The sequence below is a fragment of the Pelodiscus sinensis genome, chromosome 12 (genome assembly GCF_052426305.1).
Source record: "Pelodiscus sinensis isolate ZL-2025 chromosome 12, ASM5242630v1, whole genome shotgun sequence".
In the NCBI taxonomy this organism is placed as follows: domain Eukaryota; kingdom Metazoa; phylum Chordata; order Testudines; family Trionychidae; genus Pelodiscus; species Pelodiscus sinensis.
In genome coordinates this window covers 42437092-42461784 of record NC_143063.1, presented here as the reverse complement: position 1 = coordinate 42461784, position 24693 = coordinate 42437092, and the positions used below count along the sequence as shown (strand labels likewise).

Sequence of the window (24693 nt, the reverse complement as noted above, 5' to 3'; positions counted from 1 at the left end):
GAACTATTGGTTGTGATGATGTTGCTTCCAGGCTCCTGCCAACGTCTTGGTCTTTCTTGCCAGTGCTGGGAGCCAGTAGTTGACAAGGGCTGCAAAAGGTAGTAGCCAAGGAGCTGTTTGTGGAGAACAGACAGACACAGCCAACCTGTAGCTAGGTCTACTTTCTGGGCAACAGGAAGCCTTGGGAATGGTAGACAGACAGGTAGGCCTCAGGGTTTTTAAAATCCTTGTTTTCTTTTGTTGTGCTTTGCTCCTGCTGTATTAACCACTGGCTGCAGGCTTCTAAGGGGCAGAACAACATGCACTCAAACCCATTGGCATTTCTTGGAGCTAAAGCTGAGACTTAGTGTAAAAGTAGGAGGACTGTGGGGTTTTGCCCAGAAAAAATAGGGGCACAAAGCCTAACATCTGCTGAGCTACATTCAGACAGGCCAGAGAAGGGCTCAGTGGAGCAGCTGGTCTGTAACCAAAAAGGCCTCCTGCCTAAAATTAGGGTTGCCAACCCTTCAGGGTTGGTCTGAAGTCTCCAGTATTAACCTTTAATAAATGATTATGTCCTGTAATTAAATCGCCAGGGATACTCAAGAGAAATTGGCAACCCCAGGTAAACTAATAGCCTAGAAGCTCAGAAGAGCACATGGGGGTGTCCGGGAGAAGCGGGGAGGGGGAACCTTGTCACCCCGCTTCATGGATTTGTTAAAAAAGAGTAATGGGGAAGTAGGGAGTAGGTTGGGGTGCCAACAGCCTCCATGGGCTCCTGGGCAAGGTAGAGAGTGGGTCTGTGCTCCCAGATGGGGAGGAGCTTACAACAGAAGGCGGGGGGGGGACAGGGGTGGTCAGCCTTCAGCGCCACCTACAGCACGACGCTGGCTCTCTTCAGCCCTTAGAGCCACGTGGAGCGTGCGTTGCGGTGCTCCGACAGCAATTTAAAGGGCTTTGGCTGCTGCTGCAGTAGCAGTGGTGGCAGCTGGGAGCTCTGGATCCCTTTGAATTGCTGGGCCCTGGGCAATTGCCCCCTTTGCTCCCACCTAACCCCTCACAGTTGATGGGCCTGGGAGTGCATTGCTCTGTGGTTCCTAATTGGTGGCCAATGGAGTTGCCCACTGGTGTACAGGGGAGTCTGCTGAAACCTCTTATGGTGTATTGGCCCCAAGGTAATTGAGCTCTAAATGCTACACACCAAGGTGAGGAGGGGCAGGATGACAAAGGAATGGTGTAGGGGGTGTATTAAGAGACTATTCCAAAGGCCGCTGCAGATTCTCATTCAGTTCAATGGCCTTTGGATCAGGCCTTATGGAACAATCTACTCAAAAGTGATCTGTTCTGATCATCAGAGTACATGAAAGATCACATGATTTTTCTGCTTGATTGCAGATAGCACTTATAGTAAAAAGGGTCAGAAGGACAGGTAGGGAGGGAGAGATAGACTGAAAGAATGAAAGTCTAAGAAAAATGAATGAAAACACTTACTGTTGATCTTGGTGATTTTCCACACTTTGTCTGGGCCAGACTGTTTACTCAGCTCAAATTTGAATGGATCCGTGTTAGGGTGAAGGTCCTTGTCTGATGCCCCCAAGACCACCACCCTGAGATCTTTTGTGTCATCACAGACTTTTGCCAACGTTGGATAAATGTCAGGGGCATTGTCATTGACGTCTTCGAGAGTTATCCGTAAAGTTCCCGTGCCTGTTGCAGGAGGGTTGCCTACATGACAAATAAGTGAGCATTTATAAGTGTGAGCTTTCATGATTCATGCTAATCCCTACTAGGCACACCTGGATGCTCACAAATGGAGATCAGCATCATGACATAATGCCCACTGAGAAACTTTGCTGGGCCCTGAGGAGAGCTGTCTGCAGGTCCCTAGAAAGGGGCGTGGCCATAGGCAGAAGGGTGGGGCTGGGGGAGCCTCCCCCAGCCAATCCTTCAGTCCTTCAGTCAGTCGTTCAGTGTGGTTGGATCTGTAGGGCATGTGCTGCTAGGTTTTTGGCGGCAATTTCAAGGGCCCAAGGCTCCTGGCCACTGCAGGCCCCAGGTCAGCTGCCCATTTTCCCTCCAGGACAGTGGCCCTGCTTACTGCTGACCATTGTATGGCCACTTTTCCCATTTTTTAAAACTCAGGGATTACTTTCGCAAAGTTTGATTTTCAAATTTTCCAAATCCAGTAAGTAGGATTCTGTCCATAAGGGGAGGTATTGTAAGCAAAACTTTGTGCAGGGCAACTCTGTAATATATGATGGGGTTAAAATTACATTAGAGTCCAGGAAGCAACTTGTTGTATACCAACACACAGCACGAGAGAGTCCCTCCCCTAAGAGTTTTGAATCTAAATAAACAGGACAATGAAAATGTGAGAGGGGCAATAGAGAAGTAATCTGCCCAAGGTCACACAGTAGGGCAATGGCCAAGACGGTAACCTCCTTACTGGATGACGTTAGTTAATTTAGAGGAGAATAAATCTGACAGATTTAGAGAGTTTGGGTGAATGTACCTCTGTTCGCCTCTGTTCTGTGACTGATGTGCTAGAGCTATCATGATAGAACCATTCAGTATCTCCATACCAACCCCTTTGCCATCCAGTTCTCTATGGCTATGTGTACACTACAAGGTTTTTGCACAAAAAAATCTGTTTTTGTGCAAAAATCCACAGAGCCTCCACGCCTTAAGTGCGTTTTTGCGCAAGAAAATCTACAGTCAATCGAGAGAACAGAGGGCTTTTTGCGATGTAGATATACCTCCTTCTATGAGGCATAACTCCTTTTTGCGCTACAGCTCTTGTGCAAAAAGGCCTATGTGAACGCTCCACATGCATTTCTTGCGCAGAAAGAGCCTATCCGAAAAACCACAGGTGCTCTGATGGCCTTTCTGTGAAGGGCCATCAGAGCTTTGTTGCGCAAGAGTGACCATGCTTTGAGGTGTGGACGTACTTTTGCGCAAGAAGTTTTTGCACAAGTCTGCAAAAGACTTCTTGCGCAAAAACCTTTCAGTGTAGACGTAGCCTATGAGAGCTGGTCGCAAAGGTGTGTGTGTGTGTGTGTGTGTGTGTGTTTTTAAAGTACATCTCTTCTTTCATAGACTGTTATACTTCAAACTAATTTCAAACTCAGTGAAACATTTCTTGAGATCCAGGTTTTCTTACTTATATCAAAGATCTGCCATCCTCTTAGTACCAAAAAGCAGAGATTCCTAAACTCCATTCATCTCAGAACCCTCTGGAAATGAAAAGGAAGCAGGAGGGTATATTTAGCTTCTGAACTGCTAGTGCAGTTTTGGAAGGAAAAGTAGTACTCTAATGTATAATTAATCTGTATACAATAGCCCAATCAACTTGGGAATCACTGATACACTTTGACACTGAATTCTAAGGAAGAAAGTATTCACCCTATGGGTTGGGTTTGACAGAATTCTAACTGCAGCATAATGTGATTAGTCGTTATAATGACAAATGTTACCAATAGTGACACTTCATCAGTTTCAGATACATACACACATAACAAAGCCAGAATTTTCATAGTTTCTTAGTTTTTTTCCCCCCTCTCACTCTTTTGTCATGACAAGGGGTTAGGGTTGAGTTCTTTTTCATAAAAAATAAATTATTTTTCACTTTTTATTGGACTAATTGAATTTGCAGAAATGTTCCAATACATTTTTGTTCTTGATATATTATTAAGTAAAGTCATATGGATGAAAAGACATTTGAGTATTTGAAATATGATCATAAAAGTCAGGCTTTCATGCACTTAATTAAACTGCTGTCTTTAATTTTGAATGCATTATTTCCACACTGGACTGATAATGTCTTGTACATTGCCTCACTTATCTTCCTCTGAAGTCAGTAATATTAAAATCTTCCTTTTGAAATTAAGAACCCATAGGCATTTTGAGCATACTGTTAATTGTTGAATGCAGATATGGCTAAATTTGCTCTGCTTAGCTAATGCTTCACTATCTTCCTATGGCTTCTGGACCAGTCAACAATACTGTACTCATGGAAAGAGAAAAAGAAAATTGCTTCTGTCCATTTCAATGACTTATTCTCAGACTGCTTTATTTATAACAACTGCGACAAAATGTTTTGCTGATTTATAAAGACTTTCGAAAGAAGAATAGGCAAATGTCTAGGTCATAAATTGAAACTTGTTAACAAGCCTGCCATAAAAATGCAACAAAAAGTGAGGCAAAGTAAAATGGCTACAGACCATCCATCAGGAAGAAACAGCTTTTAGAAATGTGACACTCTTATGCCTTGGAAATAAGAACCATTCAAAACCCAATGATCTTTATTTGGCAACAAGGCTAAACTAAAAGTCTCCCACTAGAATATTTTAATTCAAATATAAGCTTCCCTTTAGTCTGTACTGTAAAACTTTGCAGCTCAAAGCACAATTAACACATCAAACAGACTATAAAGAGCCATAGAAATGTAGCCATGTTAGTCTGGGGTAGCTGAAGCAAAATGCAGGACAATGTAGCACTTTAAAGACTAATAAGATGGTTTATTAGATGATGAGCTTTCGTGGGCCAGACCCACTTCCTCAGATCAAATAGTGGAAGAAAATAGCCCCGTTGCCAGCTTTGTCCACATATTCATTCTGCTGATACCATTATTGGACCTAACCAAGTGAGTTATAAGATCAAGAACACATATTCCTGCGCATCCAGAAATATAATCTATGCCAGTGGTCCCCAACCTTTTCAGGTTGGCGGGCGCCAGGGGGCGTGGCCGTTCGCCCGCCGGGCGCCAGGGGGCGGGGACACTTACCCGCCCGGGGGCGGCCCCCCCCAGCCGCATGCCTGGGGGCGGGGCCCCCCCATAGCCACGCGCCCGGGGAAGGTGCCCCCCAGCAAGCGCCACGCGCCCGGGGCCAGTGCTCCCCCCGTAAGCGCCGCGGGGCCAAGGCCGGGGCCGTGGCCAGGGCACGTGTGGCGCCCCCGGGGGCGGGACCAGCCATGCGCCCGGGGCTGGCACCTGCCAGCCCAGATTGCTCCGCGGGCGCATGTAAAGAGCCCGGCGGGCACCATGGCGCCCGCGGGCACCGGGTTGGGGACCACGGATCTATGCTATCATGTGCCAAAAGTGTCCGTCTGCTATGTACATTGGACAAACATCTCAGACACTTTGCCAAAGGATTAATGCCCACAAAACAGATATCAGACAAGATCACAAAGAGAAAACAGTTTCTTGCCATTTTAACCAGAAAGGACACTCTCTCAATGACTTAACCACCTGCATTCTGCTACAAAGACCTTTTACATCTGCACTTGAAAGGGAATCCTCTGAACTGTAATTCATGTTAAAATTCGACACTCTCCGGGAAGGAATGAACAAACACTCAAACTATCTTACCCATTACCAAGATAGCTTCCCCAATTATCATCTCTAATACCATTAGCTGACAGACATCCCACTCTCCCCACCTCTAATATCATCAATTCACAGACACTTACCTTCCTTCCTCCTCCCCCCTGCATCCTCCTCCTGTTCTGAAATGTGATTTGTCCTTTTCATATGTGTTCATTTTTTTAATTGTATCCTTTGGTATATATGGGTGTGACTATTTTCTTCCACTATTTGATCTGAGGAAGTGGGTCTGGCCCATGAAAGCTCATCATCTAATAAACCATCTTGTTAGTCTTTAAAGTGCTACGTTGTCCTGCATTTTGCTATAAAGAGCCAGTCATACAAACCCTGGGGCAAAATTGAAAAAAAAAGCTCAGCTCCCATTTAGGCACCTCTAGGAAGAAGCCTCTCCCAGTGGGTGCTGAAAAATTCAACGTTTAGGTGCCTTTTTGGGAGCTGTTGGCTCTGGAGATTTTTTAACAATCCTGCTCTTAATCATACAAGCTATATAATTGAACTTAATAGCACTATTCCATATGTGGTGGCTATTAATGAGTGTAAGAGTTTGTGCATTAGGTTACAAAAGTTAGTTTATGGTTTTATCAAAGTGAAAAGAACAGCTATCAGATAGGGACATTATTAATTTAAGGCCAAATCCGCAAAACCTCATTAGTAATCTTCAGTGATACTAATGATTATTCAAATTGAGTATGGTTTGTGTGATTAGTGTGATTAGATCTTTTATCAGTAATAATTAAAAAGTCCAGAGTAGAGTATCAGATCATGCAACAATGGGAAGTGTATGATGTCACCTCTAAGCTGCATCAGAAACAGTACCATTTTCACATCCTAGCATTAGTTTACATCAAAAGCTTCTGGCAGCAGTTGTCACTGAAGTCTGAGCCACTGATGTAATTGTGAGATGCACCAGTCAGAAAAGGGAACAGACTGGTATTTATACATCATACCTTAAGGAAACAGATAATATAACACAGAGAAAAGCCTACAATGGAAGGGACTGTTAGGATAAGAAAATAACATAAAAAAGTATTCTAACACTATTTGAATGGGTTGGAACAGGTTGAACCTCTCTAGTCCAGCAACACTTATGGTTCAGCTTGATTTTAGTTAGCCAGATGGCCACTTTTCATGAATGTAATCAAGTTTCTTGGAGTCCCTTAAAGTTGGTTTACAACCACCATTCCTGGCTCCCAGTGTTCTGTGCTGTTATTTAGCTCTAATTTACCCCTACATGTCTTCTAAGAGCTTAGCAAGCAGTGCAAGTGTTGGTAACACTGCTAGATAGTATTAACCTCCTGTAGTCCAGCAAATTCTGTCGTTGGACACAAGTCAGGTCCCAAGGGTGCAGGACTAGAGAAGTTTAAACTATAGTTTTAGAAAAAAAGTTTGAAAGTGGATGTCCAGATAATATGTTTATTGAACCCATTTTTGGTTTACTTGGAATTCTGATTTCATGCCATGCAGTATCATGTTAGTGCTTCCATTAGAAAAGGGGTCAGCAACCTTTCAGAAATGGTGTGCTGAGATTTAATTTATTCACCGGTATGTACAGGTCCGAGTGCCAGTGACACTTTTCAAAGTCAATACTAGTCCTACTTACTTCATTAATAAATAAGTTAAGATGAAGATCTTACCATTTAGTGTGATCCTTGGCCTTGCTTTGCCTGGCTGAGTTCTCCAATATTAAGCTCATAGTTTGATACTTTGAGCAGCACACAAGCCTTGGAGTGTTCAGCCAGATACCCCAAATAAACTGTTTCTTGCTTCCACCTCACCACACAGATGCCAGCACCCATTCACCCCTGCTTTCCCCCACCTGCCGCTGTGGAATTTGCTCCCCCCAGCCAAGGTGGGAGCTGGGATAAAATCCTGCTTCTCGAAGTAGCAGGCACCAGCAGTCTGTGCTACCCTAAATCCAAACTAAAGTACAAACAAATTATCCACCCCTCCCCCACCTCACAGCACAAACAAACTACAGTAATTCCTCATTTAACACGATAGATGCGTTTCTGAAAATGCTTGTGCTAAGTGAAAACATGCTATTCGGGGAAAATTTTCCCATTAAAAATAATGGAAAAGGTGGGGGTTGCATTTCAGGTGGGGGTGGCAAAGTCAATTTTTTGTTGGTGCTGGGTCATCAGTGTCAACACAAGATAACTAGCAACACAAGTCACCGCGGTTTGTTAAAACACAAAGATAAACACGTGAGTGAGCGGAAGAGCGCTGTGACCATGTGTCTTCATCCGCTTAGGTGTATTACCACAGTTTTCACCAACTTATACCATTGCGCAAAGTAGTCCGCCACTGATAATTTTTGTGTTATTTCAGGGACAGTCGTGTTATTCAAAAAACATTCCCTAAAAGAAAAAATCGTGCTATTGCGAAAACATGTTAAGCGGGTACGTGTTAAATGAGTATTTACTGTACCTCCCTGCCTCCACCTCACCACAATGCCAGCACCCACCCACCCACTCTGTCCCCCACCCACCCAATGCAGTCACACCCGTGCTGTCCATCTGGGTTGCCGGGCAGCTTCTGCCCAACTACAGCAGCTACATTGTCGGAGGAGCAGCCCCATGGTCCAAACCCCAGTCCTGGATGCCCAGGTGCAGCTCCCCTGTCCCGGTCTTGGCCCCACTGCCGAGGGAGCAGCCAACATGGCCCAAGCCCCAGCCACCGCAGATTTTCCAGCTCAGTCCCCACACCAGCAACAGCAGCTCACCTGCTTTCACTGGCTCACTGCTGCTTCCACTAGGTCACTTCTATAATGGAGTTGGGTGGGCGGAAAAGTGGCAGAGCACCGACCACTGGCTGGCCCATAGCCCAATCTGTAGCCTCTCTGCCTGCCCCTCCCCCCCGGAGCTGGTGCCCACCGCCCACGTGCCAATAAAAATCATGCCAGGGGTTGCTGACCCCCGAGTAGAAAGTTGATTTTAGAGAAAGTTGTATTAAGATAAACTCAGCGAGCAAGATTTTAGCTTTTAAACATCCGAACAGGAATCTGGAATCTGACTTCCAATTGTAATATAAATCGGGGAGTTGGATACTTCCAGATATTGTAGCCCATCATAGAACTGGAAGACATTTTTAATAATATCAAGTTTTATATAAAATGGCACATTCACCACCAGCCACTTCCTTCAGGTTGCCGAATGACCGAACAATAATAAGAATGTAGAGGATTGTCTGAGAAGATATTTTAGGGTGTGTCTAGACTACATGACTCCGTCGACGGAGGCATGTAGATTAGCCAGATCGGCAGAGGGAAATGAAGCCGCGATTAAAATAATCGCGGCTTCATTTAAATTTAAATGGCTGCCCCGCTCTGCCGATCAGCTGTTTGTCGGCAGACCGGGGCAGTCTGGACGTGACGCGCCGACAAAGAAGCCTTTCTTGATCGGCACAGGTATGCCTCGTGAAACCAGGTTTACCTGTGCCGATCAAGAAAGGCTTCTTTGTCGGCGCGTCGCGTCCAGACTGCCCCGATCTGCCGACAAACAGCTGATCGGCAGAGCGGGGCAGCCATTTAAATTTAAATGAAGCCGCGATTATTTTAATCGCGGCTTCATTTCCCTCTGCCGATCTGGCTAATCTACATGCCTCCGTCAACGGAGGCATGTAGTTTAGACGTACCCTTAGGGAAAAGCTGGTCTCCAATTGACGGAAATCCACAATAGCTCAGCTCACAAAACCACTGATGGCAGCAGGGAATAAATAATGACATCATCAGCAACTGTCACTCAACTGTGCCAACATCCATCAAAAGCAGTAAATCTACATAAATCATTTTCTTTAATTGAAATGAGGCGATTGTAATGCAACATTATCACATGATCAGTGTCTCCTGCTTGGAAGACAAATGTTTTGGCTTTGCTTCGGTATTTATGTAGCAGCAGGGGATCATTATGCCATGATGAGATTCTATTCTTTCCATGGAATTGTTTAAAGGGACATTGACAGACTAGAAATCTTAAAACAGTATAACATCCCTTACCAGCAATAAACTGCAAAGGTTTTACAGTTTCCATTTATTTTTTCACACTTCTGCCTTTCTTTCTGTTTTCCTTTACTTTTTGGTCTTGTTCAATTTGGTATGAAGCCAAAAAGACGGTTTCCATTTTCTTGCCATTGGCACACTCTCGTTCTCATGCAGATGTGCTATGCTGTTGTGTCTGGGTTTCCAATATGGAGAGACTCTGCTCAGCTCGATGAAAACAGGATGGTTGTTTGAAATGTCATAGGAATGGAAATGTTCTTATTCATTTTTATTTAGAGTCTGTTATTCTCACACTTATTTTTTTAAATAAAACCTAAGTCTGGGACCTCAGCACAGTCTATGGGATTTTCGAAAGTGCCTAAGACAGTCAGAAGCTCAACACCCACTTAAAGTCAATGAGAATTAAGTACCTAACTCTGTTAAGCACCTTAGCCTAGACCAGGGCTACTCAACTTTGGAAGCCCTGGGGGCCACAATGATACTCACAGCACATGCCGAGGGCTGCAACTTAAGTGTGGTTGCCTATACATGTAAATATATGCAAATATATACAAATAGCTTCTTTCACACTGACGCGCATGAATACAAAGATTAAGGCGAGACTGTACAACACACGGGCCCCATTTAGGTTAGTTCTGCTGATATGCATAAAATGCAATATTTACCCAATTTCCACCCATATGACAGCACTTTTAATGAGCAATGACAGTCCAGGAATTTAACTACTAAAACACATATCAATGGAAGACCATTATACCGATTACTTTTTTGTTTTGGTTCCCACCTATGGGCTACATGTTGAGCCCTCGTAAACCCAAACCGCATCGCGGGCCACAAACAAACAGGCCGTGGACTGTATGTTGAGTAGTCCTGGCCTAGACCCTCAAAATATTTAGACATCTTTGAGGATCTTGGCTCCAGTGTATCTATAAGAGCTAGGACTGCCTTATGGTGTTCTATATTAAGTGTAATGGCTGCCATTACCAATGGGTTATATAAGCATATGAAATTCTATTTCTTGTCATTTCAACTTCAAACATTATGACATTTGACTTAAGTTCATTGGGGTTTGTTTCAAGCTGAGAATAATGAACCCCAAGGAAGGTGGTAGTGTATGAGCCTTAGCCTTGTTTGTGCTAAGCCGCTGGGTTTTAAGTCCATGAAAGTGTTTTCACAATGGCTAAAGGTGGACTAACCCCTGCAGGTGAGACTGAACCCACTAAAACTGTGCACTCCGGCTAGCACTGGCTGAGGTCCGCTTGTAGCAACATTGCCAGAACTAGTTTAGGCAAAATGTTATTGACTTTTTAATTTCCATGATGTCTAGACCTCGTAAGAATACTGTTGGACATCATGGTTGTAAAAAACCCTTTAGCTACTTGCCACTCCACCAGCCACAGAATTGCCAACATGGGGTACAGAATGTGTTGAGTGCACCACCCAGTCTTTTTTTTTTTTGAACAGTTTCAGATGTTGCAGACCGAGCAGTTGGACAAAGTGCTTGGAGGCGTGTGACTAACCATGTGCCTGCTCGACCCCTGCCCTTCATGGCTTATTAAATCTAGCGAGGAAGAGATGACTGGTTGGGTCCAGGGGACTATTAATGCATTTTTTAGATCTGGTATGGTTCTCGCCGCCTTGAAAGACGCAATGATAAAACTGCTGCTTAAGAAGTCTTCCCAGGACCCACGTGATTTGAATAACTATTGCCCAGTTGCTAATATTCCCTTCTTGGGCAAGGTACTCGAGTGGGAAGTGGTGTTGCAACTCCAAGCTTTCTTGGCAGATACAGATTATTTAGATTCATTTCAGTCTGGCTTTAGGCTGGGTTTTGGAATGGAAACCGCCTTTCTCGCCCTGGTAGACAACCCACACTGGGATATGGACAGGAGGAGTCCATCAGCCCTGCTGATTCTCTTGGACTTCTCAGTGGCTTTTGATACCATTGACCATTGTATCCATTTAGAATATCTGGTAGAGTTGGGTATCAGAGGCATTGTTCTGCAGTGGTTCCAGTCTTACCTGTCGGGACGCCTTCAGAAAGTGGAGCTAGGGGGCTGCTATTCGACCCTGTGCTATGGGGTGCTACGGGGTTCCACAAGGTGCCATCTTGTCCCCTATGCAGTTTAACATCTACATGAAGCCACTGGGAGAGGTTGTAAGGAGCTTTGGAGGACGGTGCCATCAATATACAGATGACACCCAACTCTATTTCCCTGTGACATCAGAACCAGGTGTGGCGGCGACCGATTTAAACCCGTTGTCTTGAGGCGGTGATGCACTGAATGAAGTCAAACAAGCTGAAGTTGAATCCAGATAAGACCGAGGTCCTGTGAATCAGGAGGCCATCTGTTCAGGAATGTGACGTGGTACCTGTTCTAGATGGGGCTATTCTCCTTGTGAAAGAACAGTTACACAACTTGGGAGGCCTCCTGGACCCTTTTTTAACATTTGAGAACCAAATTTCTTCGGTGACCAGGAGTGCTTTTGGGCAGCTTCGACTGATCCACCAGCTGCGACCCTTCCTGAACAAGCATAACTTGGCCACAGTGATCCATGCTCTTGTTACATCCCAACTGGATTATTGTAGTTCGATTTATGTGGGGCTGCCTCTGAAGAGCCTTCGGAAACTCCAACTGGTCCAGAATGTGGCTGCTCAAGTTTTAACTAATACTCGTTATACAGAGCAAATTATGCCAGGGCTCCAGCAGCTGCACTGGCTTCCTTTATGTTTCCAGGCACAACTTAAGGTCTTGGTTATGACCTATAAAACCCTAAACAGGTTGGGTGTGGGGTATCTGAAGGACCATCTTCTCCCATATGAACCTTCCTGGGGATTGAGGTTAGGTTGGAAGGCGCTGCTCAGTGTTCACCCACTTATGGAGGTAAGATAAACATCTACGTGGAACAGGGCCTTCTCAGCTTTTGCTCCCAAGCTATGGAATTTTCTTCCCTGGGATATTCTCATGGCACCAATGTCAGCATTGTTTCGGCATCAGGCTAAAGCCACCCTTTTTACACATGCTTGTATTGGTGTTTGTGTGTGTGTGTGTCCCTCCTTTCAAGATGTCTTAGCCGGTTTTATGTCCCTCTGGTGTCTCACATTTTAATTTTTTAAATTTATATTTATATTTTGTTTTAAAAATTTTGTAAGCTGCCTCGAATATTTTAAATAGAGAGGCAGGGTGAAAATATTTTAAATAAATAAATAAACGTGGTTCTTAGCAATGAGCCTGAGCCAATGGTAATATTGATAGAGCTTTTTTTAAGGGTGGGAAAAGGCTACTGAAGACACAGCCAAAAGGGAAATGAGTGATGTTGTGATAGGCATCTGCTATAGACCACAAGGACCATGAGGCTGAGATAGACAAGATAGATTTCAGGCAACTAACAGATGTTTCCTGCTTTCAATACTTGATTTCACATGGGAGGTACAAGTTATGCAGTGAAGCCATTGGTAGTGTACAGTACAAAAGGTATCTGACCACATTTCCATGGGCTTTGAACATTGGAAGCACCTGTCAATAGGATAATTTGTTTAGTGGGATAGCTGAGAAGCAAAGAACAGATAATTAAGACATAACAAATTAATGAGGAAAATACCAGACACACAAATCAGAAAAATGTTAAGACAGGGAGACAAGTTAATTAATGAGACTGCATATTTTTGCTTAGATTTAAAAACCTGTGACATTAAAACACCAAATATATCAAGTATTCATTATTAGAAACGTACATTTTGTGGTCTACATTTTTTGTCACTACACTATGGAACATTTATCTAAGTCCATTCCAAAAACAATTTCTTAACAGTGAAAAATAGAGAGAGAAAAATGAAACTTTATTCCTGCATTACAATTCAACTTAAGAACATAAGAATGGCCATACTGGGTCAGATCAACAGTCCATCCAGCCCAGTATCCTGACTGCTGACAATGGCCAATACTAGATGCCACAGAGGGAGGGAACACAACAGGTAATACTCACGTTATCCCTCCCCTGACACCCACCTCCAGAGAAACAGAAGCAAGGGACACTATTCCTATCCATCCTGGCTAATAGCCATTGATGCACCTAACCTCCATGAATCTATCTAGCTCTTTTTTGAACCCTGTTAAAGTTCTAGCCTTCACCGCATCCTCTGTCAAGAAGTTCCACAGGTTGACTGTGCACTGCGTGAAGAAAAGCTTCCTTTTGCTTGTTTTAAACATGCTGCCTATTAATTTCATTTGGTGACTCTTAGTTCTTATATTGTGGGATTAAGTAAACGACTTTTCCTTATTCACTCTCTCCACACCAGTCATGATTTTATAGACCTCTATCATATCCCCCCTTAGTCTTCTCTTTTCTAAGCTGAAAAGGCCAAGTTTTTTAATATCTCTTCATATGGAACCTATTCCAAACCCCTAATCATTTTTGTTGCTCTTCTCTGAACTTTCTCCAATGCCAATATATCTTTTTTGAGATGAGGTGACCACATCTGTACACAGTATTCAAGATGTAGGCATAGCATGGTTTTATATAGAGGCAATAAAATATGTTCTATTTATTCTCTATCCCTTTTTTAATGATTCCTAATATTCTTTTTGCTTTTTTGACGGCCACTGCACACTGAGTGGATGTTTTCAGAGAACTATCCACAATGACTCCAAGATCTCTTTCTTGAGTAGTTGTAGTTAAATTAGTCCCCATCATATTGTATGTATAGTTGGGATTATGTTTTCCAATGTGCACTACTTTAGATTTATCAACATTAAATTTCATTTGACATTTTGTTGCCTAGTCTCTTAGTTTGGTGAGATCTTTTTGGAAATATTCACAGTCTGCTTTGGTCTTAACTATCTTGAGCAGTTTGGTATCATCTGCAAATTTTGCCACCTCACTGTTTATCCCTTTCTCTACATAATTTATATATAAATTGTATAGGATTCGTCCCCAGACAGACCCTTGGGGGGACCCCACTAGTTACCTCTCTCCAGTCTGAAAACTTACCATTTTTTCCTACCCTTTGTTTCCTGTCTTTCAATTCAAGCCTTTCTTAGCCCTGGTGTTCGTGAGCTGCTCATCAATATCCCAAAGAAGAAATTTCTGCCATTTTGGCAGAAATTATATAGGTCTCCAAGCCATAGTGTCCCATGAAGCCAGCACCACAGCAGGAAGAACAGAGCAGAAATTGTCTCACATCCCACTGATATTACAAATGGTAGAAAGACTTGTGAAGTTATTTCTCTTGATTGCATTATGTTTACAGGCGTATCAAGTGAATCCATTAGCGATGTCCTTTTGTGCCACCAAGCAGAAATTATAAAGCCCTTTATTTCTTTCCTCCCATTGCAATCAGTGAGGGGTATTAGCATGCATCTGAGGGCAGCATTTGGTCTTTAACACAGATTGTCTTTGAAGACAACAAGCTTGAAAACTCAGCCACCCATTTAAGTTTTTCAGTGATTTCTTTCTCAAAAATAAGAGTATTTCTATCATTTCCTTTAAAAACAATCTTTTTTCACCCACCGTTAGCTTTATGCTATCACAAAACCCAATTCTGGTCAGCTGAATACTGCTATAATTCTACTGAAGTCAACAGTTTTACAGATGTAAAACCAGAGAGCAGACCCAAGCCTGCAGTGTTTGTTCACTTATTATATTAAAAAGTAATATTCTTCACACAAAAGCAGTAAAAATTGTGATTTTGGATTCAATAATTCTGATCACAATTAACTTTCCCTTACCTTGTCCTGAATAAATTACTAAATAAATTACTAAAAGCCAAAGCATCCCTTTAAAAATATCTATGGATGAGATTAGTATGTCACTGTAACTGAAGGCAGTAGAGTTATTTGGATTTACACCCAAGTAACTAAGAGTGCAATGTGAGCCTGAGTTAGCCTGTTTGACCTTGGGCTTTGACTTGGACTTTTCACCAACTCACTTGTGTATTCTTAGCTTCAGCTGTGCTACAAAGGAAGGGTTTTTCAAGGGCTTACAAGCAGTACAATATAAGCTCTTTGGATTGCTTTAATATATTCCTCCTGTACTCAATGTTGCCAAGAAGGGAAGAGAAGAGAAGGCAAGAATGAAGGGAACACTTCAAAAGTCCCAGAAGTGTTTGGAGCGAGCTATGCAGCCACCCAGTGTAACCTGTGGATGGGCTAAACAGCATGTTTTTTTCCTGAACTAGGATACTGAAAACAGTTTTTGAAAATAACATTTAGGGTTCATCTACACAGCAGGGCTTAATCTGAAATAAGCTACACATAGTGAGCTATATCAATTGCGTAGCTTATTTTGAAATAGGGAGCATCTACACGGAACTTATTTTGAAATAGAGTGCTCTTCGTACGACTTCCCTTATTCCTCATAAAATGATGGTTACAGGAGTCGGAGCTTGATGGTATTTCGACATTATTTCAAAACAATTGCCTGTTGTGTAGACGCGGACTAAGTTATTTTGAAATAACAGTAGTTGTTTCAAAATAATGTTGCTGTGTAGATCTATCCTTAGAAACCTTCTGTAGCACTAAGGCCATATCTACACTACAGAGAAGATCGGAGCTCCTGCCGTCGATCTTTCAGGGTTCAAATTAGCGGGTCCAGTGAAGACACATTAATTTGAACTGAGAAGGCACACCCATCAATGCTGGTAGTCCTGCTCCTACGAGGAGTAAGGGAAGTTGAAGGGAGAATGTGCTCACTTCAACTTCCTGCAGTATGGAGGGTGTCAATGTTCAATTTAAGATACTTTGACTCAAGCTACACAATTTACATAGCTGGAGTTGCATATCTTAATTTGAATTTATCCCCTAGTATTGTTGTTGTTGTTGTTGTTGTTGTTGTTCGTCCATCGTATTCGAAGAGGACCTTGACATCTAACAGGTTATGGACTGTTCATGGTGTGTCCGCAAATGGCTGATAAGGCCGATACGGGCACGGAATGTTCTACCACAGGTCGGGCAGACATGTGTGGGCACCACTGTTGCAGCTTTTGCAACTCTGGCTTTACGGAGTGCTCGCTTCTCTTGTGCTATGGTTGTCCTTCTGGCTTCAGATGTTTGACAGCCTTGGTAGATCAGCGTGTGCCATGTTGATCGGTCTTGTGCCAGGGTCTCCCAGGAGGTGGTGTCAATATCCAGGGACTTGAGAGAGGCTTTAAGCGTATCTTTGTATCGCTTCTTTTGTCCCCCGTGCGATCGCTTCCCTTGAAACAGCTCACCATAGAAGAGCTGTTTAGGGATGCGATGATCTGGCATCCTTGCAACATGGCCTGCCCAGCGTGTCTGAGCTTTCATCAGCAGGGTGTAAACTGACGGCAGACCTGCTCTAGAAAGGACTTCTGTGTCTGGCACCTTATCCTGCCACCGGATCCTCAGAAGTCTGCGGAGGCAAATCGTGTGGAAGTGGTTCAGTTGCCTAGCGTGCCTCCTGTATACAGTCCAAGTCTCACTGGCGTACATCAGGGTAGTTAACACTACTGCTCGATAGACTTTAAGCTTTGTAGCAAGGCTTATTCCACGGCGGTCCCACACTTTGGTCAACAGTCTGCCGAACGCAGAGCTTGCCTTGGCGACTCTGCAGTTGACCTCGATGTCAATTGTCACTGAGCGGGAGAGGGTGCTGCCAAGATATGTAAATTGGTCCACTGCTTGCAGCTTTTGTCCCTTCACTGTGATGGTGGGCACTTGATGCTGAGCTTTTGGAGCTGGCTGGTGCATCACTTCGGTTTTCTTTGTGTTGATGAGAAGGCCGAAGTTGTCGCATGCTGCTGCAAATTTGTCCATGCTGGCTTGCATTTCCTGCTCTGATCCAGCATTCAGGGCGCAGTCATCAGCAAAAAGGAGATCTCGTAACACAGTCTCTTTTATCTTGGTGACAGCCTGGAGTCTTCGCAGGTTAAACAATTTCCCATCGGTCCTGTATCTCAGTCTGATTCCCAAGGAACTGTTCTGAAAGGCGTCTGACAGCATGGCTGAAAACATTATGCTGAACAGGGTCGGTGCCAGCACACACCCTTGCTTGACGCCGTTTGTGACGGGAAAGGCCTCTGAAGCTTCTCCATCATCCAAAACATGAGCCGTCATGCCGTCGTGGAACTGACGTACCATCAAGATGAATCTGTCAGGGCACCCAAACTTCGACATGATGCGCCACAGACCTTCGCGACTGACAGTGTCAAAAGCCTTGGTGAGATCCACGAAGGTGGTGTACAGTTCACGATTCTGCTCTTGACACTTCTCTTGAAGCTGTCGGGCTGCGAAGATCATATCCACCGTGCCACGCTCTTTGCGGAAGCCGCACTGTGTCTCGGGTAATAAACCCTGTTCCAGGTGGTTAATCAGACGATTCAGCAACACTCGTGCAAGGATCTTACCTGCGATGGAAAGCAGTGATATTCCTCTATGATTATCGCAAACTTGTCGATTTCCTTTCCTCTTGTAGAGGTGTACGATAGACGCGTCTTTCAGTTCCTGAGGAATAGATCCTTGATTCCAGAAGGACTGGAACAGCTGAGTGAGTTTGTTGACAAGCACTGCACCACCACCCTTATAGACTTCCGCTGGAATCGCATCAGATCCTGGGGCCTTGCCACTGGACAGCTGGCTGATGGCCTGTAAGGTTTCAGTCTCTGATGGTGAGACATCCAGGCTGTGGTTGATATCCGCCTGGGGCATTCTATCAATCGCCTCATTATTGATGGAAGATGGGCGGTTCAGTACGGATTGGAAGTGCTCAGCCCAACGCTGTAAAATCAGAGCCTTCTCAGTAATGAGAGTTGCACCATCTGAGTCCAGTAGAGGGGAACTCCCTGAGGGCTGAGGTCCATACAAGGATCTAAGGGCTACGTAGAACCGTTTGGCATCGTTTCTATCAGAAAATTTCTGGATTTCATCTGCTTTGGCACTCAACCAGGAGTCCTGCATCTTACGAAGCTTGTTCTGTACGATCCTGCGAATGTTGTTGAAGGCATTTTTCTTAGCTGTTGACGATGGGTCATTCTGGTGAGCACGGTGAAGGCAATGCTTTTCAGCAAGTATGGCCTTGATCTCTTCATCGTTTTCATCAAACCAGTCCTGCTGTTTCCTGTGTGAGGGTCCAAGAACCTTTAGTGCAGAAGAGTGCACAATATCCCGGAAGCGTTCCCAGTCCTTCTCAGCATTTTCCTCTAATTGCAGCTCTAAAAGTTGGTTGCCAAGATCTTCTGCTAGTAAAGTTGCTGTGTTGGGGTTCCTCAGTCTACTGACATTGATCTTTTTCATCACAGCTTTGTTTCCCTGCGGACGTCTCTTTGGCTTGATGCGAAAGCTTAATTTGGAGATGATAAGTCTGTGGTCAGTCCAACAGTCAGCACTCGGCATGGCCTTGGTCACCCTTACATCCTGTCTGTCTTTCCTCCGCACAATGACATAATCAATGAGATGCCAGTGCTTAGAGCGTGGGTGCATCCAGGACGTCTTTTTGCGAGTGGGCAGGCGGAAGATGGTATTGGTGATGATCAAATCATGAGCCGCACATGTCTTCAGTAATAGTACGCCATTGCTGTTACATTTACCGATTCCATTTTTTCCAATGACGCCATCCCAGGCAGTGTGATCAGATCCTACTCTCGCGTTGAAATCGCCAAGTAGAATCAGCCTGTCAGTGCGCTTCACGGATGAGAGTAGGGCATCGAGATCTTCATAAAACTTGTCCTTTACTTCATCCGGATTCGTCATTGTGGGCGCGTAAGCGCTGATCAGTGTGGCTTGCTTTCCTCTCGGTAGTGGAAGATGCAATGTCATGAGTCGGTCATTCACGCCCTTGGGAAGACTGGCAAGTTTGCGGACAAGATGATTCTTAACCGCAAAGCCAACTCCAGATTCACGACGTTCGTCACTGCTGCGTCCACGCCAGAAGAATGTGTAACCACCTCCTGTTTCCATGAGCTGACCTTCATTTGCTAGACGAGTTTCACACAGTGCCGCAATATCGATGTTAAATCTTGTGAGCTCTCTGGCGACCAGGGCTGTTCTTCTTTCTGGGCGGTCTGCTGAAGGGTTGTCCTGAAGCGTGCGTACGTTCCATGTGCCAATAGTGAGTGGTGTCACCTTGCATTTTGTTCGAAATTTTATTGTTCGACCGCATGAGATGGGATCCCCTCCAGCCGCGGTAAGCTGGCCAGGGTTCTGTGAAGCAAACAATGTTTAGGGCACCTTTTCTAGCCCCTTCCTCTTACTACGGAGGTGAGCAGTGCAATCCTAAAGAGGGCTGCTCAGTCACTCAGGTAGACGCCGAATCCAGCTGTTGCTTCCACCAGCAAGAAGACGACCATTAGACCTGAGCCGCCTGTGTGCAGGTCCGCGGCTACAGCTCCCAGTGTATCCACACCTGCTGCTTCGTCGCTCACCCGTCGCCACAGGACTTAGGAGATGTCGAGATGTCAAGACCTAGCCTAAATGACTTAGGGTACGTCTAGACTACCGGGTTTTGTCAACAGAAGTTTTGTCGACAGTATCTGTCGACAAAACTTCTGTTGACAAAGAGCGTCCAGACACATTGAGTTCTGTTGACAAAGCAAGGTGCTTTGTCGACAGAACCCTGTCAGGCAATAACACCTACAGGCAATAACACCTTCTGTTGACAGAACTCTGTCGACAGAAGGTGTTATGCCTTGTAAAATGAGGTATACCAGCGTCGACAAAACTGCTGAGTTCTGTCGACGTTATGTCAACAGAACTCAGCGGTAGTGTAGACGCTGGTATAGTTTTGTCGACAAAAGTCCACTTTTGTCGACAAAACTCAGTAGTCTAGATACACCCTTAGAAAGTCTAAAGTGACTTTCCTCCAGCTGAAAAAAATTTTAAATCACACCTCTCATCAATATTTGGCTAACCCCATGCATAATATGAACAAGAGAATTCTCTGCAAGCTGTTTCTCTAAACAGGAAATGTATGTATTCAGATGGCTTGGCACTGACCTACCTAATGTACAGGCTCACATCCAATTCACAGGCAAATTCTGTTACTGTAACATGCAGACTCATGTCTACAAATTACTCACTGAAGGCAAAAAGACTTTTTGAGAAGCAACTCTTTACACTTAAAGGTATAAAATCTGGCCACATTGGAAAATCTGGCCCATAACTGCAATCCTCTGTCACTTTGCCAAGAACAGTTCCCAAGTTCTCAATGAACAACAATTCATTTCTGGTTTTTGCGAAATTTCTCTGGTACACAGACATCTCCTTTCATGATTTATGGAAATAAACAGCCCATAAAAGTTATAATTCCTTTTTCATTTCAATATTCTATGCAGATCATTTTTTTGAGTAATTATATTTCAAAAGAGCAAAGCTCTGTCAGCATATCAAATTGCTACTGACATATGCATCCGTCTTAAATACTGTTTTCAGCAATTTAATTTCTTTTCCTAATCACCAGTCCGTGGTGACAAATTTAAACAATATTTTGTGTGCAATTCATATTTTATTGAAATTTAAAATGGGAAGAAAAGGATGAGTATTCAATTTATTTTGCCTTCTCAATTAATACAACAATTAAGATAAGAGGTGTAAAACTGGCTTAATTGGGTTGGCATGGCAACTAATAGTCTTATTTCTTCCAAAATAGCATATTTTAGGTGGAATCAATCTGTTATAATTTAATTATATACACCCTGAAACAAGAAGACAGGTTAAGATACATGTAAAGAGAAATTTTAATTGCAAATTTTATGCATCTACTGTTACACCAGTTTTTCCTCTCTTTTGACTGTTGTCTGTTTCTGTTCATCATCAGACAAGATACTGAATAATCATTTTTCTTTTTAATGAATGGGAATGTTGAACTGACTGTAGTTCATTCAATCTAGTCACTGGAAGCACTGAAAAGGCTGTAATTAGAACTGTCTTTATAATTTCTTATTCCTTTTAGTCTGGACTATTCAATGGAGAAATGGAAACTGTGCCATTCAGCGGAACTGTAAATGCACAGAACCATAAAAATGTAGGGCTGGAAGGGACATCAAAAGGTTATCAAGGTTACCCCCCTGCATTGATGCGGGACCTAGATAATCTTTGACAGTTATTTGTCAAGCCTGTTCATAGCAATTTCCATTGATGGAGATTCTTCAATCACCCATGGAAGTCCATTCCAGAGCTTAAAACTCCCCTCATAATTAAAATGTTTTTCCTAATATCCAATTTAAAATATCTCTTGGTAAAGATTAAGCCCATTACTTCTTGTCCTACCTTCAGTAGATATGGACAATAGTTGATCACTATCTACTGTAGTCTTCAACAAATTTGAAGACCATTATCGGGTTGATCCTCAATTTTTTTTTCACAAAAGTAAATATGCCCATTTTTTTTAAACCTTTCCTAATAGGCCAGGGTATCTAAATTTTTATCGTTGTTACTCTTCTCTGGATTCTACCCGAACTTGTCCATCACTGGCCCAAAGTGTGGCACCCAGAACTGGACACAGTACTCCAGTTGACAACTCATTGGTGCTGTGTATAGTGAGACCATTACCTCATGTGTTTTATATATAACACTCATGTTAATACATCCAAGGATCCATGTTTTTCTTGAATATATTTCTGAATATTTTCTTGAATATATTTCTAAAACTTCGTCTTATTGGCCTTTATGTCCCTTGCTAGATGTAACTCGCTTTGTGCTTTAGCATTTCTAATTTTGTCCCAAAGTGCTTGCACTACTCTTTTGTACTCCTCCTCAGTAGTTTGTTCAAGTTTTCACTTTTTTTAAGATTCTAGTTTGATGTTGAGGTCACAAAAGAGCTCCTGATTTCATCCATATTGGGTGCTTACAGCTCTTTCTATCTTTCCTTCATGTCAGGATAGTTTGCAACTGGGCCTTTAATATCATGGCTTGGAAAAATGGCCAACTCTCCTGAATTCCCTTTTTCCTTAGATGTTCTTCCAATAAGACCTTACATTCTGTGTCTCCACATTTGTTGATGTCTGCTTTTTAAATGTCCGTTTTCCTTACAGTGCTGCTTTTATGCCTTCCTTTCCTTAGAATCATGAAATCTATCATTTCGTCATCACTTTCATCCAAATTGCCTTCCACCTTCAGATTTGCTACTTCTTTCTGGGTCAGAATCAAGTCTAAAATGGCTGCCCTGATTACTTCCTCCACTTTTTGAAACAAACAGTTGTCCTCAACAATACCAGAAAATGAGTGGAAATTCTGTGTTTTGCCGTTTTATTTTTCCAATAGATTTCTGAGAAGTCAACTCTCCTCATTACTATTGCTTCTTATGTTTTGGCTGTTTCTGTTATTTGTTCTAGAAATGCCTTTTCCACCTCCTCTTACTGATTTGGTGCTCCATACTAGGACACCCCTTCCCGCCACCATCAAGACATCACTCCTTTTTTTTACTCCTTTTATTTTTATCTAGGGACTGGTCTACCTCTTCAGCTACTCCTGGAACTCTGAACAATTGGACACATTCTTGATGTTTACTGCACGTCCATTTTTAGCCTGTCTCTTGTTCCAGAACAAGCTATACATGTCTATATCAATATTGCTTTCATGAGACTTAACCCATCAAGACTCAGTGATGCCAATTAAGTCATAATTTAACGTAAGTACTTATAGTCCTTCATGTTTATTTCCCATACTTATTCCATGCATAATTTGTCACAATGTAAATACTGAAATGACACTGGATTTAGCAATCCCAGAGGGGTAGCTGTGTTAGTTTGTATCTGGAAAAACCAAAGAGGAGTCCTGTGGCAACTTAAAGGCTAACAGATTTATTTGGGCATCAGCTTTAATGGGTAAAATCCAGTTTGTCAGATGCAAGAGACAAAGAGATGCAGCTGACAAAGTGGTTTTTTCCTACAAAATCTATTAGTTTTTAAGATGCCCACAGGAGTCCTTGTCGGGTTTTTTTATTGGCTCCAGAGACAGTTCTACATAGTCCTATACATTCTTTTCCTCTGACCATTTCTTAAGATTATTTTCATAAAAACAAATCAGCTGCAACTTGTTCCACTGATGCACCAACAGAGGTTTTCTCTCTAACAGGGGGATTCTCCGCTGAATATTTGTGACTAGTGTTCAACCCTTTTGCTCCTCCTGAATGTTCAACCCTTTTGCTCCTCCACCTCATAAGTGAAGCCAAGGGATTGGAGCATATTACAGAATCAGTTCCAAATAAGTAGCAATGACTGTCTGAGTTTGGTGATCCTCAATGTGGTGTCAATAGCAGATTTCCCTAAGTAACATAATATTATCCTGACACAGAGTAACTAGACACCATATTTGAAAAATAGACAACAAAAATCACCATACTTGAGAGTCCAGGGCACAAAAGAAGGGAACTTTGTCATTCCACAATCACATGGATAATTTCCTGATTCTTTTCTGGATTGAAAAGAACTTTCAGAAATTTCAAAACCGAATGAGAAAGGTTATACTTAGGGTTTTCAACATGAGCTAAAGCATCCAGCTGCTCTATTTTCTGGTAATCATCCAGAATACTCCAATTAATAATAACGTCTTTCAGATGACTATTGAAGGATACTGCAACATATTCCAATAGGAAAGACTGAAATTTTCTTGAGAAGTTGTTCCAGCCCAGTTTTGCAAATCCAATCAGCTGCTTACCCTTAAATAAACAAATCCTACAGACATGGCACAAACTACCACTTTCTATTGTAGTGATAGTGTAGTGTTTTGAGTGATTACCAAGGCATTTATTTTAATAATGGAGCATAAAGATCAAAATTGAGAGGTGCTAATCTTAACTGAAAGAAGCTCAGGTTTTCCAAATGTTTTCCAGGTTTATCTAAAACTGTATATTTCCCATTATCAACTTGTTCTCAGATTAAACAGATCATGCTTTGTATGTTAACTCTGCTCTGTGAGTTTTCCCACCAGAAGTTAATTTCTTTGTTAACAGACCAGTGTTTCTATGTCCAGACAAACCTTTAATAAGGAGTTCTCAGATTCTAAAGACATGGTCTTGACCTTTACAGAAATCAAAAGAGTATAAAGCAAATTATGATGTTCATTCCAAAAAGTGAAATTTTTTCCACATATAAGGTCATATTTTTAATCCATAAAATTAAATACTGTGCCCATCAAATTCATTATTATGCATATTGTTTCAGTAAGTCCTGGGAGAGATCAAAAGGGCTGTTTACAACTGGAAGAAAATATTCCATAGTTAACCAAATTTGCCCCTCAGGTTAAATTATAATGTAGAAGGAGAACAAATTATCTGACAGAAGTATTATTTTTTTTCCTGCACTGAGAATGGCAGGCATAGCACCATCTACTAGCAGCCTGTTGTTAAGAGCATCTTTGTTGTGTGCTAACAAGAAATGATG

At 42.8% G+C, this 24693-nt stretch overlaps 1 protein-coding gene across 2 annotated transcripts in view; it reads right to left on the bottom strand.

The window, feature by feature from the left end:
* CDH13 (cadherin 13) overlaps positions 1-24693 on the bottom strand; it is a 967731-nt gene that overhangs the window by 34996 nt on the left and 908042 nt on the right. For both annotated transcript variants that reach the window (XM_075939988.2, XM_089781523.1), the window contains exon 12: positions 1471-1704. In XM_075939988.2, coding sequence (XP_075796103.2) covers positions 1471-1704 — 234 coding nt within the window. The remainder of the gene's footprint in view (positions 1-1470; positions 1705-24693) is intronic.